This window comes from Vipera berus (genome assembly GCF_964194415.1).
Source record: "Vipera berus genome assembly, chromosome: 3".
Classification (NCBI taxonomy): domain Eukaryota; kingdom Metazoa; phylum Chordata; class Lepidosauria; order Squamata; family Viperidae; genus Vipera; species Vipera berus.
The window spans coordinates 5,992,267-6,006,044 of NC_138204.1; the positions used below are offsets into that span (position 1 = coordinate 5,992,267).

The following is a 13,778-nucleotide window of genomic DNA, read 5'->3' on the forward strand; positions in this document are numbered from 1 at the left end:
CCCGAAGGACTCAGGGCGGTGTACAGGGCAATAAATATCAGTAAATATATGCCTGCTTATTAGGGCTTTCGCCCCCCCCCCAAGCGGCATTATTACAAAGTCAGCTTAATTGCCCCCAACAATCTGGGTCCTCCTTTTACCTACCTCGGAAGGATGGAAGGCTGAGTCAACCTTGAGCCTGGTGGGACTCGAACCTGCACTAATTGCAGGCAGCTGGTGTTACTTAAGGAGGCATTAGCCCACTGCTCCACCAAGGCTCTTGAAGTCCACAAGTCCTAAAAGGGCTAAGTTTAAAGACCTCCCTGCACTACCCCAATGCCAAGCCTAGGATGGTTATTTTTTATTTATTTATTTTTATTTTAATTCCATTTATATCCCGCCCTTCTCCGAAGACTCAGGGCAGCTTACAAACTTAGCAGTAGCCTTCATTCTATGTATATGCCTGCTTACTAGGGCTTTTTCCACACACCCCCAAGCAGCATTATTACAAAGTCAGCTTAATTGCCCCCAACATTCTGGGTCCTCATTTTACCTACCTCGGAAGGATGGAAGGCTGAGTCAACCTTGAGCCTGGTGGGACTCGAACCTGCACTAATTGCAGGCAGCTGGTGTTACTTAAGGAGGCATTAGCCCACTGCTCCACCAAGGCAATAATAATAATAATAATAATAATAATAATAATAATAATAATAATAATAATAATAATAATAATAAGAAGAAGAAGAAGAAGAAGAAGAAGAAGAAGAAGAAGTAGTAGTAGTAGTAGTAGTAGTAGTAGTAGTAGTTGGAAGGGACCTTGGAGGTCATCTAGTCCAACCCCAGTGCTCAGGTAGGAAACCCTATAGTATTTCAGACAATTGGCTGTCCGGTCTCTTCTGAAAAACTTCCAGTGTTAGAGCATTCACAGCTTCTGGAGGCAGGTTGTTCCACTGGTTAATTGTTCTGTCAGGAAGTTTCTTCTTAGTTCCAGGTTGCTTCTCTCCTTGATCAGTTTCAATCCGTTGATTCTTGTCCTGCTTTCAGGGGCTTTGGAGAATAGCTTGGCTCCCTCTTCTTTGTGGCAACCCCTAGGTGGTCCTTGACTTATGACTTTAATTGAGCCCAGAATTCTGGTTGTAAATCGTGCTGGTCATTAAGTGGGTCATCACGTGACCTCACCCAATTTTACGACCTTTTTTGGGAGGTTATAAAATGAACATCACTGGTCACAAAGCAAACCCATTGTTTGCAATGGGCAGGTTTTTCGCTGCAGACAGGAGATAAATATCAGTTTCCAGCAAAAAAAACAACAACACCAAAATCAAAACGTAAATTGTTGTCAAGTATCTGCAGGACACTGTTAGCAGCCATAAATGCCAGCTGGTGTGATGATGTGAAGTATTTGGCGCTTCCCCAGATACTTCTCCAGATGTCGGTTCCAGGCACGTCTGGAAGGGAGTTGGTCAATGGCTCCAAGCAGCCGGCTGAGAGGGATTTGGCTGAAGCACAACTGCAGCAGGACAGCCCCGATGCTACAGGTGGGGAGAGCACGCAGCTGCAGCTGGTCAGTGATGAGGAAGAGGAACTGCCTGCTGTGCCTGAACTGGGAACACATAGGGCAGAGGAAAAGGCAGGAGCAGAGAAGGGCAGCCACATTACTCACGAGGAAAAGGCCCTGCCCTTCTTAATGGCTGCACCAGAAGCTGACTATTTAGCACAGCAGACAGACGGAGGGGAAAGGTTGCTGGAATTGGGAATGTCTGGTTTAATGGAGAGAAGGACGTGGGGTGACATGATAGCAGTGTTCCAATATCTCAGGGGCTGCCCCAAAGAAGAGGGAGTCAAGCTCTTCTCCAAAGCGCCTGAAGGCAGGACAAGAAGCAACGGATGGAAACTAATCAAAGAGAGAAGCAACCTAGAACTAAGGAGAAATTTCCTGACAGTGAGGACAATTAGCCAGGGGAACAACCTGCCTCCAGAAGCGGCGAATGCTCTGACAGTGGAAGTTTTTAAGAAGAGACTGGACGGCCATTTGTCTGAAATGGTATAGGGTTTCCTGCCTGACCAGGGGGTTGGACTAGATGACCTCCAAGATCCCTTCCAACTTTATCATTGTTATTATTGTTGTTTGTTGTTGTTATTATTATTAAACAAGGTGTTCATTTCCTAGAAGATGCGTGCTTCCTGGTGGTGATTCCTGCCTTGGTTTGAATCGACACCATGCTTGGACTTGGATCGTACCTTGTGAACTCTCCTGTATTGTGGATGTAATTTGGCCTGGCGGGTTTATCTCATTTGGGAAACTTCCAGATGCCTGGTGGACCCATTTGGTCATTGCTCTGCAGACTAGCATCGGTCTACTTTTGGCTGGACTTAAGTGGGACAGTCATGAAGTTTTGGTGAAGGGAATTTGCTGGGGAATATTAATAAATCCACTAAATCAGGGGGACCCCAACCTATGGGCCATGGCCTGCTAGCGGGTCACGGGCTCTTGGCCAGCGGGCCACAGAAATGGCTGGCCAGGGCATGCCCATGTGGACGTGCATTCCCCCCTACTCGCGCTAGTGCCCACGGCCCTGTTTGCTCATCCACACGGGCACGAACGGGAACGCTAGCGTGGGGGGAGGCGTGCCCCATTTGTGCATGGGCGAACAGACCACTGGTGCGGGGGTGGTGGTGCGTGGCTCATTTGCATGTGCATGGCGCCAGTGCATGCCACATACGTGAACACGGTCGCTAGTACTGCACCAATGGCAGTGGCCCCATTTGCGTGCATGCACGTGCAATAATTTGGGAGCTGCTGTCTCATCCGGGCTACGAGCCTGGAAAGGTTGGAGAACTCTGCACTCCAGTAGTGGCCAAAATTGTGGAAATCTTTTGGGGAAAGTGTATTTTTGAGGTTTGATGGCTAATAACACTTTTTTTTTTGGAGTGGTACCATAAAAATTATACATCAGTGGAAAGATAATTTAATCAAGAATTTAATCAAGAATTTAATCAAGAATTTAACCAGAAAAAGGAAGCACAACTTGCTTAGGTTGAGATCAGGTAGCTTTCCTTCATCCGATTGTAGCCAATGAGCACGAGTGTTTAGAGAGCCAATCGGGTGTCACCTTGTTTTGGCAACGAGCCAATCAGATCACAGTAGGATCCGGTTATTGATGTCATGTATCGAAGCTGAGAGGAAGGACATTTGTCAGTGTGTTGTGTGATGGCTATCGAGTCAGTTGGGTTTCGTTTTTGTGTGTTCTTTCCTTTAGTGAGCTTGTAAAACGTAATAAAATTAAAGTCATGGTGCAAAGAGTTGACTGGTTGCCCAGAAAGCGATGTAAAATAGTATTATTAAGTGAACAAGGCTACAGTTATAAATTAGAAGAAAAATTGGTGGAAACTTAACCACCAAAGGTGGCATTTCTACTGTACACTTTTCCCAAAAGGTTTCCACAATTTTGGTCACTACTGTGAATGACCATTATGTCTCTCTCTCCTCTCTCTCTCTCTCTCTCTCTCTCTCTCTCTCTCTCTGTGTGTGTGTGTGTGTGTGTGTGTGTGTGTGTGTGTGTGTGAGCGGGAGAGCACAGTTGGTTGGTGAGTTCCCAGAATGCCATCATCTAATCACTGGGAGTTGGGGGCGACCGTTGGAACTTTGAATCTGGGTTGCAAATACCGTTTTTTGGGGAGGGTTGGGGTCTGTCATAACTTCAGTCTCTTAAGTGGCCAGTCGTAAGCTGAGGATTACTTGTACAAGTAGACTTTGTGGTTAGCCTAGCTCACAGGTCTGCAACCCGTGGCTCCAGAGCCGCATGCGGCTCTTTCAGCCGTCTCCTGCGGCTCCCAGTCCTCTGCTATGTGTAGTCCAAAAAAAAAAAGGAGGGACTAAAAAAGTTCAACCAATCAATTCAAATATGCAGGGTAGGTGCATATCTCGCCTTGGCTCCACTCTTCAAACCCTGTACTGCGCATGCGCGCATGTATGCGCATGCGCACACATTTTTTGCGGCTCCCAGTTTTTCCTTTTGTGAGGGAACCAGTTCCGAGTGGCTCTTTCACTGTTTCAGGTTGCTGACCCCTGGCCTAGCTAAATGTACACCTTCATTCAAGCCAACTGTTACGAGCATCACCCAGCCAGCTTTTACGCCTAGGGCAAAACTAGAACTCACATTCTCCAGGTGATTGGCCCAAAGCCAGCCAGCCAGCCAGCTTTCATGACTGGTGGGACTAGAACTCGCTGTCTCTTGCCACAGTGCTTAAGCGAATCAATGCGCTGCTTGAACTAGTAACAGCGTTGTTATGTGAAACCGGCTTTCCCCGTTGACTCTGCTTGTCAGAAGGTCGCAACGTGATCTCAGGACGCTGCGACCGTCATAAATATGAGCCAGTTGCTAAGCGTCCGAATTTGATCAAGTCACTACGGCAGGGGTGTCGAGCCCGATACGCAACACGGGCCGTAGGGTGACGTATCGGGAGTTTTTCGCCAGGGCGGACGTGGCCTGGTGCGGGCCGGATGCGACTTTTAATATGCCTGGATTATGGGGATATTACAATGCTTGCAAGTGTGAAAAACAAGTGCAAGCGTCACAAGACACTTTTTCTCAGCGCTGCGGTAACTTTGGACGGCCGCTAAACGAACTGTTATAAGTTGAGGACCACCTGTCATAACGCGCAGCTTGACTCGGGACCGGCAACCAGCGCAGCTCGCGCAACCTCGGCGTTACACGGGCCACCCTGTCCACCTCTGCTGCGTTCTGTGCCGGTTGTCGCTTCCGAATAGTCTCCAAGGGCAGCCCCACGCAGTGTGAATCGTAGTCGTCCCACCCTAAGGCGCTAAAGTGGTATGTATAGGAAGAGAGCAAGGACATCTCTGTCGTGAGTGCTCTCTCTCTCTCTCTCTCAGACACACACACACAAACACACACGCGCTCACAGACTGAAAGCCAGAGAGAAAGTCGAAACTGCTGGCTGGGTGAAGAAGCGAAAAGGTCAGGAGCGCCTGTTCCCGTCAACGCTTGTTCTCCTTGGGAATTCCTGCTGCGACTGCAATGGGTCGGCTCCTGCAGGGGTGGGGTTTCCTCCCATCCTCTCCCCCCCCCCTTGGGATTGTTGGCATGCAGCTTTGCTATTCAGGAGTTGCGTCCTGGCGACGCCACTTCAGCACATGTCTGAAGGAGTCCCCAGGCTGGGTAGCCAGAGGCAGGAGGCTGAGCTGGCAAAGCGTCCGTCCAGGGCGGGAGGATCCTGGCACCGCCAGCTGCATGACCCCCCCAGGCAGCCATTCCGGGTGGCGGAGGAGCAGAAACGCAGCTACTCCTGGGGCTTACGACCACTACTGGGCCCCAAATTTCAGTTGCTAAGCGAGACGTTGGTTCACTGAGCTTTGCTCCATTTTTACCATCTTTCTCGCCACCGTGGCTAAGGGAATCTCTTCCGTCGTTAAATGGACAACACTGTCCTTAAGCGAATCCGGCTTCCCCCATTGACTTTGCTTGTCAGTAGGTCGCAAAAAAGGGGAAATCACGTGACACCCATCCTCCCCCGGGACGCTGCGACCGTCACAAATACGAGACAAGTTTGCCAAGCGGCCGAATTTTGATTGTGTGACCGTGGGAGGTGCTGCGATGGTCGTTAAGTGTGAAAAACGGACGAAAGACACTTTTTTCAGTCCCCTTGTAACTTTGAACGGTCACGGAATGAGTTCTTGTAAGCTGAGGACTTACCTGTGTTTAGAAAGGAGAAGCAAAAAACTGAGGCTGTAATTTTGCTCGGTCTATTCTACCGCGCCGGAAAAAGTTAGACGTGGCAATTTTTTCTTTTTTTCCCGTCTCTGTGGACCACTCTTCTTTCTTCTTTTAGGTTCCCTAAGTTTTACTCCTATTTGTATTTTTAATCTCATAATCAACTTGCATAAAGTAGCTGAGTCAGAAGCAATCCTATCCAAATAAGTCTACAGGTATACCTCGATTTACGGGGGGGAAAAACCTGTTGCTAAGTGAGACATTTTCTAAGTGAATTTTGCCGCATATTATGAGCTTTTTTTGCCACGGTTCAGTGAATCGCTTCAGTTGTTAAGTGAGTAACGCGGTTGTTAAGTGAAACCAGCTTCCCCCATTGACTTTCCTTGCCGCAAGGTCGCAAAAGCGGAACCACCTGACCCCGGGACGCTGCGACCGCCATAAATACGAGTCAGTTGCCGAGTGCCTGAATTTTGATCACGTGACCTTGGGGAGGCAGCAACGGTCATAAGTGTGAAAAACGGTCACAAGTCGCTTTTCCCAAGGCCGTTGTGACTTGAAACGGCCATTAAACGAACTGCAAATAGGATTTCAGCCGTGCAAAGTAAACCTGCGGGAAGAGATTTTTGGCACCGATCTCAGTTGGCATGGGAATGGCAGGAAAGGTGAGAGCCAGCCATTTTATTTTATTTTATTATATTTTGCTTTTTATTCGGCGCTCTGCATACACTTTCCTTCCTTCCTTCCTTTTTAAATTGTTCCTTTCTTTCCCGTCGGTTCCTGTTCTATCCCGTTTTGGGGAACGCCCCGGGAACACCTTCCATTCAGCGCAACACTAATAAAGCCTTTGGACCTTTGGGGGGGCTGGGAACATAAATCACAGGTACTTCTCGGCTTTTTTTTTTTTTAAAAAAAAAAGCTAAACAAAAGCCGAAGGTCTGAAGGGCAGGTTTGCCAAAGGGCAGGCCGATCCTTGGCTGGGTTTCTCTCTTACTTCCCGCCTGCCAAATGGAGTGAGACGGGAAGGGGGCTGAGAAGCTATCTGCTTTATGCCACCTTTACTGTTTTTTTTACAAACAGGTAGCCAACTGTTTCCCCGACAACCCTGTGAGGTGGGTTGTGAGGGAGGGACTGGCTGAAAATCACCCAGCCAGACTAAGGCAGGAGTAGAATTCAGTTTCCTGGGGATTGGCCCAAAGCCACCCAGTTGGTTTTCCTGCCTAAGACAGGACTAGAACTCCCAATCTCCTGGGGATTGGCCCAAAGCCACCCAGTTGGTTTTCCTGCCTAAGACAGGACTAGAACTCACCGTCTCCTGGGGATTGGCCCAAAGCCACCAGTTGGCTTTCATGCCTAAGGCAGGACTAGAACTCCCAATCTCCTGGTAATTGGCCCAAAGTCACCCAACAGCTTTCATACCTAAGGCAGGACTAGAACTCACCGTCTCCTGGTGATTGGTTCAAAGTCACCCAGTTGGCTTTCATGCCCAAGGCAGGACTAGAACTCACCGTCTCCTGGTGATTGGCCCAAAGTCACCCAGCTGGCTTTCATGCCTAAGGCAGGACTAGAACTCCCAATCTCCTGGTAATTGGCCCAAAGTCACCCAACAGCTTTCATGTCTAAGGCAGGACTAGAACTCACCGTCTCCTGGTGATTGGCCCCAAATCAACCAGTCAGCTTTTGTGCCTAAAGAGGGGCTAGAACTTCCTGTTTACTGGTGATCGGCCCACAAGTCACCCAGTCAGCTTTCATGCCTAAGGCAGGGCTGGAACTCAGCCTTCTGGTGATTGGCCCAAAGTTACCCAGGTTTTCATGCCTAAGGCTGGACTAGAACTCAGAGTCTCCTGCCTTCTAGCCTAGTGCCTCAGCCACTAAACAAAAACTGACTCATCTTTCCTGCTTGTCCTGGACCACAAGTGTGTGGAGGGTATGGTCAAAAAAGTCAAAGAGGGGGTTCACATCAATGCAGCTGAAGCTCCATCTGTTTCTATGCACAAGTAGTCTTTGAGTCATGAGTGTAATGGAACCGGCCCATTAAGCTTTCAGGTTGTAATGATCATGAAATGATTTTGATGTGGTTGGGGGGTTTTTTTGTATCGGTTGTTAAGTGAATATGTCCAGTTTTTAAGCGAACGACTGGCGGTTAAGCAAACGATGTTAAGCGAAACCCTGGTTTTGCGATGGGTACGGTTCTGCCCAAAACTGGAAGTCACTGCCGGGGTCCAGCAAAACTGTTGTGAAATGCGATGCTACGATTGTGGGATGCTGCAAACAGTCCCATTGCATGGTGATGGGTGTCTGAAGAGCCATCACGTGAGTGTAGAGGGAACCAACCGCCAGAACTTCAGATCTGGGTCATAAGTCCCCTTTATTGGGTCTGCCGTAGATTCTAAGGGTTGTTTTAAATGACCGGTTGAAAGTTGAGGGCTACCTGCGTTGCAGATAATGGGTTGCAGTCAGTTGGATCTGTTCTGCTCCTCCCATCACTTTGGCCTGCCTGAGGTTGGGAGTCAAGCTCTCCATTTGCAAAGCATTTTTTGAGTTGGCAATGACACAACAGCCCAATTCAGCACTGCACCATCTGTGCAGCTGAGCCCTTGTTGCACCCTGCTGTCGTGATCTGAGCAAGGACTAAGCCAAAGTACAGTACGCTTTATGGTCTGGGATCCAGGGATCTCTTGTGAATGTGCTTTTTTTTTACACTCAAGAGAGAGACTTTCATGACAGCTTGGCTTGGTCACAACGGATGAACAGCGATCCATTTTTGAGTTCTTCCAAAACCAGTTTCATGACTCGGTCCTGGGCCCTTCCTTTCTTCCATACCATGAGCCAGGGGTCTTCAAACTTGGCCCTTTTATGACTTGTGGACTTCCAACTCCCAGAATTCCTCAGCCAGGCGTGTGACAGACAGAAAGATTAATTCCAAAAACAGGAGCAAGAATAGAACAGTGAAACCCGCTCTACCATTCAAGGAATTGCCCAATTCCTTCTAATTGTATATGGACTTTGGGAAAAAATACAACTCTTAGCTGCCCTCCAGGACGGCTGGGACTCAGACAATGCTGAAGGATCAGCATCTGAGTAGATATTTCTTCGGTGTCTCAACAGTGCCATCTGCGGGCATTTCCCAGCTCCTGATGCTCTCACCGAGAAATGAAAGGTTGGACTTTCACACTGGAAGGGACCTTGGAGGTCTTCTAGTCCAACTCCCTGTCAAGCAGAAGACCCTATACCATTTCAGACAAATGGTTGTCCAGTTTCTTCTTAAAAACTTCCAGTGATGAAGCACCCACAACTTCTGAAGGCAAGCCATTCCACTGGTTAATTGTTTTCACTGTCAGGAAGTTTCTCCTTAATTCCGGGTTGCTTCTCTCCTTCATTAGTTTCCATCCGTTGTTTCTTGTCTTGCCTTCTGGTGCTTTGGAAAATAAGCTGACCCCTTCTTGTTTGTGGCAGCCCCTCAAATATTGCAAGACTGCTATCATGTTATCCCTAGTCCAGAATCATGAACCACCCCAGTCCTTGTTAGTCCAACGTTGTCTTCTTCTCATCCCAAGCTGATGAGACCAGCTGAAGTTTCCAGTCCATTTCCTCCCCTTATTTCTGACACCAACCAGCGACAACATTAAGGTGTGCAACTTTTGTAATATTTGTCACTCATTAAGTTGGAGGCAAGGTCAACGGAATAGTAGTTGGCAAGATCAGGCAGTGGTGATATGATCTGATACCAGAGGATATGATTATCGGTCTGTTTTGGCTGAGTCACCCTCTGATGGCTTTTTAGCTTGCCAATGTCCTTTTACCCCAAAGAGACAAACTCACCCACCCAGATGATTAATGGAAGGTAATGAGTTTCTGAGAAAGGTTGGGTTATTTCCTGAGGATCTGGTGGAGCAGTTTGAGCCTTCGTTGCTGCTTAGAATAAGTTGTGACAAAAGCTTTGGGTCAAATGATTCCATGTGACTTATTGTGTGTCACTTCTTGGTTCTCTTGAGTTTTGGGAGACGAAGCATCAGAAGAGACCTCTAATCCGCTGTTAGTAAAATGAAAGAGTAATTCTGACTAGTTAGGAGTAACAGCTCATATTCTGGATGACATTGTGGTATAACAGAGGTGGAACAACAGAATATTTGTAGTTCACTCCATTCCCACCAACATTTGCGGGAGCCTGTGGTTACATGACCGCAATGTGTGACATTTTTTGCCGTTTTCTTGCTCTCGGGCATTCCCTTTTTATCCTACTCCGGACACATTTTGTGGAGATCCGGTTGTGAAGGCAGCTCTAATGCTGGAAAGTTGCAAGGAATGAGAGCAGCCAGGTGGATAAATTCAGTTGCCATGGTGATAGGTGGACCGTTGGGATTTGAAGGACCAGGTTAGGAACACATCGTCATGGAGAAATTCTGTGTAAAGTCCTCAGCTTATAACAGTTCATTAAGTGGCCAAAGTTACAACAGCACTGAAAAAAATGACTTATGACCATCTTTCACACTTACAACCACTGCGGCATCCCCCTGGTCACGTGATCAAAATTCAGTCATTTGCTTCATATTTCTGACGGTATTGCAGTGTCCCGGGGTCACGTGATCCCCTTTTGTGACCTTCTAACAAGCAAAGTTCAATGGGGGAGCCAGATTCACTTAACAACCTTGTCACTAATTTAACAACTGCAGGGATTCACTTAACAACCGTGGCAAGAAAAGTCGTAAGATGGGGCAAAATTCACTTAGCAACTGCCTCGCTTAGCAACAGAAATTTCGGGCTGAGTTGTGTTTGTTAATCGAGGACTAGCTGTAGTCAGCAGTAGGCAATGCTGACTTGATGGCTTGTATATCTTAACGCCAGGTCCGTAGTTAATAAAGCTCCTCTCATCCGGGATTTGGTTGAGGGAGAATATGCGGATCTGGCTTGCATTACGGAGACCTGGTTAGGACCAGAGGGTGGTGTCCCTTTGGTGGATCTTTGCCCACCAGGTTTCCGGGTGCTACACAGGCCTTCCGGGTGAGATTCAAGGTGCTGGTGATGACATATAAAGCCCTACATGGCATGGGTCCGGATTACCTACGGGAGCACCTACTGCCGGCGTCAACTTCCCTCCGTCCTGTACGCTCCCACAGAGAGGGCCTCCTCAGGGTACCACCGGTCAGAGAATGTCGACTGGTGACCCCCAGGGGGAGAGCATTCTCGGTGGGCGCACCAGTCCTTTGGAACCGCTTACCGGCTGAACTACGGATGGCCCCCGACCTTCGCTCCTTCTGGCGTGATCTAAAAACTTATCTATTCGAACAAGCCGGCCTGGTCTGATGGGTTTGGGGTTTTAACATTATTTTTAACTAACTTACTACATTGGGCACAATCATTTAACTTTAAATCTTGTATCCTGTATTCTTATTGCCCTGTACACCGCCCTGAGTCCTTCGGGAGAAGGGCGGTATATAAATCAAATAAATAAATAAATAAATTTCATCAATCATCCATCTTCTTCCCGGACCTAAATAGACCCTGACCGGTGCAAGGTCACCCAACTGGCTGGATTAGAACTCACTCCCAGTTGAGCATCTTAGCCCATAGGCCCAAGGGTAGGCAAGCTCGGCTCTTTTAGGACTCGTGGACTTCAACTCCCAGAATTCCTGAGTCAGCTATGCTGACTCAGGAATTCTGGGAGTTGAAGTCCACGAGTCCTAAAAGAGCCGAGCTTGCCTACCCCTGCCATAGGCGGAATTAAGGCCCACAGACTCTTTGCAAGGCCAACCTAACGGCTCTAACGGTCCGTTCTGCAAAATATCGGAGGGGGGAAGGAAAAAGAAAGGGCGGCGGGCTCGCAAACCTGGCGAAAACCAACACCCCGCCCCCCCCTCCAGCAGAAGCAGCCGAGATTGCTGGGATTTGGAGTCCATTCCCTCAATCCCTAAGCCTAAACTGCTTCCTTTCCGGGACTACCGTTCCCGAAATGCTCCGCGAAAGCGAACCACCAGGTGCGGTGCGCGCGCGCGGCCCTCTGGGAGAAGTGAAGCAGAACTTCACTTCCCAGCATGTCTCGGGCGGGCGCCCAAAACGGAAGAGGTGTTGCCGTGGTCACCTAGGAAGCGCGTCCGCTCTTGGCCGCGGCTCAGCCGGCAGCCTTCCCGGGGTACGGGCTGACTCGCCTCCCTCCTCCCCCGGGGCCGCAGACCCTGCGCGGAGCGGAGAGCCGGCGCCATGGGCGGGCAGGAGGAGGAGGTCCTGCGCATCGCCAAGCGGCTCGACAAGATGGTCGCCAAGAAGAGCGTGGTGAGTCGGGGGGCCGCCGCCGCCGCCGCCGCCGCCCGCGCCTTCCCGGCCCGCGGAGGAGCCCGCCCGGAGGCCCTCCGTCCACCGCCGCCGCCGCCTCCGAAACGTTGCTCGGCGTTTGCAGTTTCTCCAAAGGAAACCCAGCCCGTCCTCGTCGCTGCCATGGCAACGCCCGCGCCGCATCGCCCGGAGAGCGGGCCCCGCCCAAGACAGCCTTTCGGCCCCGCCTCCCGGCCGCCATTTAAAGGCTTCGAGCCGTTAAGCCACGCCCTCGCTCTCGCCGCGCACCGCTCGTGGCCCCGCCCACTTCTCGAGCGCTTCGGGCCCGCCCCTTTTAAGCCACGCCCCTCTCCCTGCATCGCCGCAGCCTTGGCTGGCCGCCTTCGCCGTCCTCTTCTGTCCGTTTTTTTTGTTAACTTCTCGCGCCCTCCCGCGTTTGTTTTTTTTTTGGCGGGTGTGTGTGTGAATCGGTGGGGCGCTTTAAAGGAAAAAAAAAAGGATCCCCGTGCTGGGATCCTGCCTGCTCATTTCTTTGCGTGCTTCCAGATTCCTTTGGGTTGATCTCGATTCCAAGGGATGCTTCTTGTCCTTAAAAAAACTGCTTTTTCCCTGGGAGATTTTTTTTTTGGACCTGTTTGGCTGGGATTTCCTGGTGGTCTTCCATCCAGCTAGCCACCCGTCTGATCTGGCTTCGTTGTTTTGAGCCAATTCAAACTTGACGTGGGGTTGCCACCTGCTGTAAGCAAAGAGAAAGGCTTCCTCCGACTGCTAAACGTAATTTTCTTCCCAGTGGCGTGGAAGTGGTTTGTTGCTGCTTCCTTCTAGGGTGGTTTCTGTTTCCCAGCCCTGAAATCTCCTGGTGGTCTTCTGACCAAATGGCAACAGCAGGCTTTTAAGAAGAGACTGGACAGTCACTTGACTGAAATGGTATAGGGCAGTGATTGATGGCAGAGTGCCCAAACTGCAACCCAAAACCCATTTATGTATCGTTGGGTGCTGGGTGGGCGTGGCCCATTGGGTGGGCGTGGCCCATTGGGTGGGCGTGGCCCATTGGGTGGGCGTGGCCCATTGGGTGGGCGTGGCTGTGGTGGTAATGGCAGACTGGGTGGGACTAAAAACTTCAATCAATTCCAACTTTGCGAGATCTTTTTCCCGCGAGAAGTTGAAATTGATTTATTTTTTTGGGCACGGTGGCGGAGGCCTAAAGCGAAAAGGTTTTATAAAACCCAGCTGAAGGCCTAGGACTGGGGAGACGGCGCGCGTGCCCACAGAGAGGGCTCTGCGTGCCACCTGTGGCACCCATGCCATAGGTTCGCCACCACGGGTGTAGAGTCTCCTGCTTGAGCAAGGGGTTGGACTAGAGGACCCCCGAGGTCTCTTCCAGCTCTGTTATTCTGCACAGGTAGTCCTCGACTTGGGTTTGTTCTCCCGTGTGGTGCCAGGTGTTTATGAAGTGGTTGTTTTCATAAACTTCATAAACGTAAATCTTTTTTTGGTATCCAGATGTCAGAGGGAGAGAACAGATTCCACAGATGGATGGTCTTTTTCAAGAGGCAGCTGGACTTTCTTGTTTTTATTTATTTATTTTATTTATTATTGGGACTTATATGCCGCCCTATCTCCCGAAGGACTCAGGGCGGCTAACAACAGTAACATATAATAAATACAGAAGTTAAGATAAAAAATTAAAATTAAAGGCCTCTGTGCAATAAATTAAAATTAAAAATTAAAAATAAATTAAAAATTAAAAATAAATTAAAAATTGTAAACTTAATTAAAATGCCTGTCAGTCCAGGTCAG

The 13,778-nt window shown here is 49.3% G+C and overlaps 1 protein-coding gene across 1 annotated transcript in view; it reads left to right on the forward strand.

Annotated features, from left to right (window-relative positions):
* The first annotated feature begins 11,773 nt into the window (after nucleotides 1-11,773).
* TCEA2 (transcription elongation factor A2) overlaps nucleotides 11,774-13,778 on the forward strand; it is a 28,288-nt gene continuing 26,283 nt past the window's right edge. Inside the window, exon 1 of the mRNA XM_081324734.1 lies at nucleotides 11,774-11,978. Within this exon, the coding sequence (XP_081180860.1) occupies nucleotides 11,907-11,978 (72 nt within the window). The 5' untranslated portion in view covers nucleotides 11,774-11,906. The remainder of the gene's footprint in view (nucleotides 11,979-13,778) is intronic.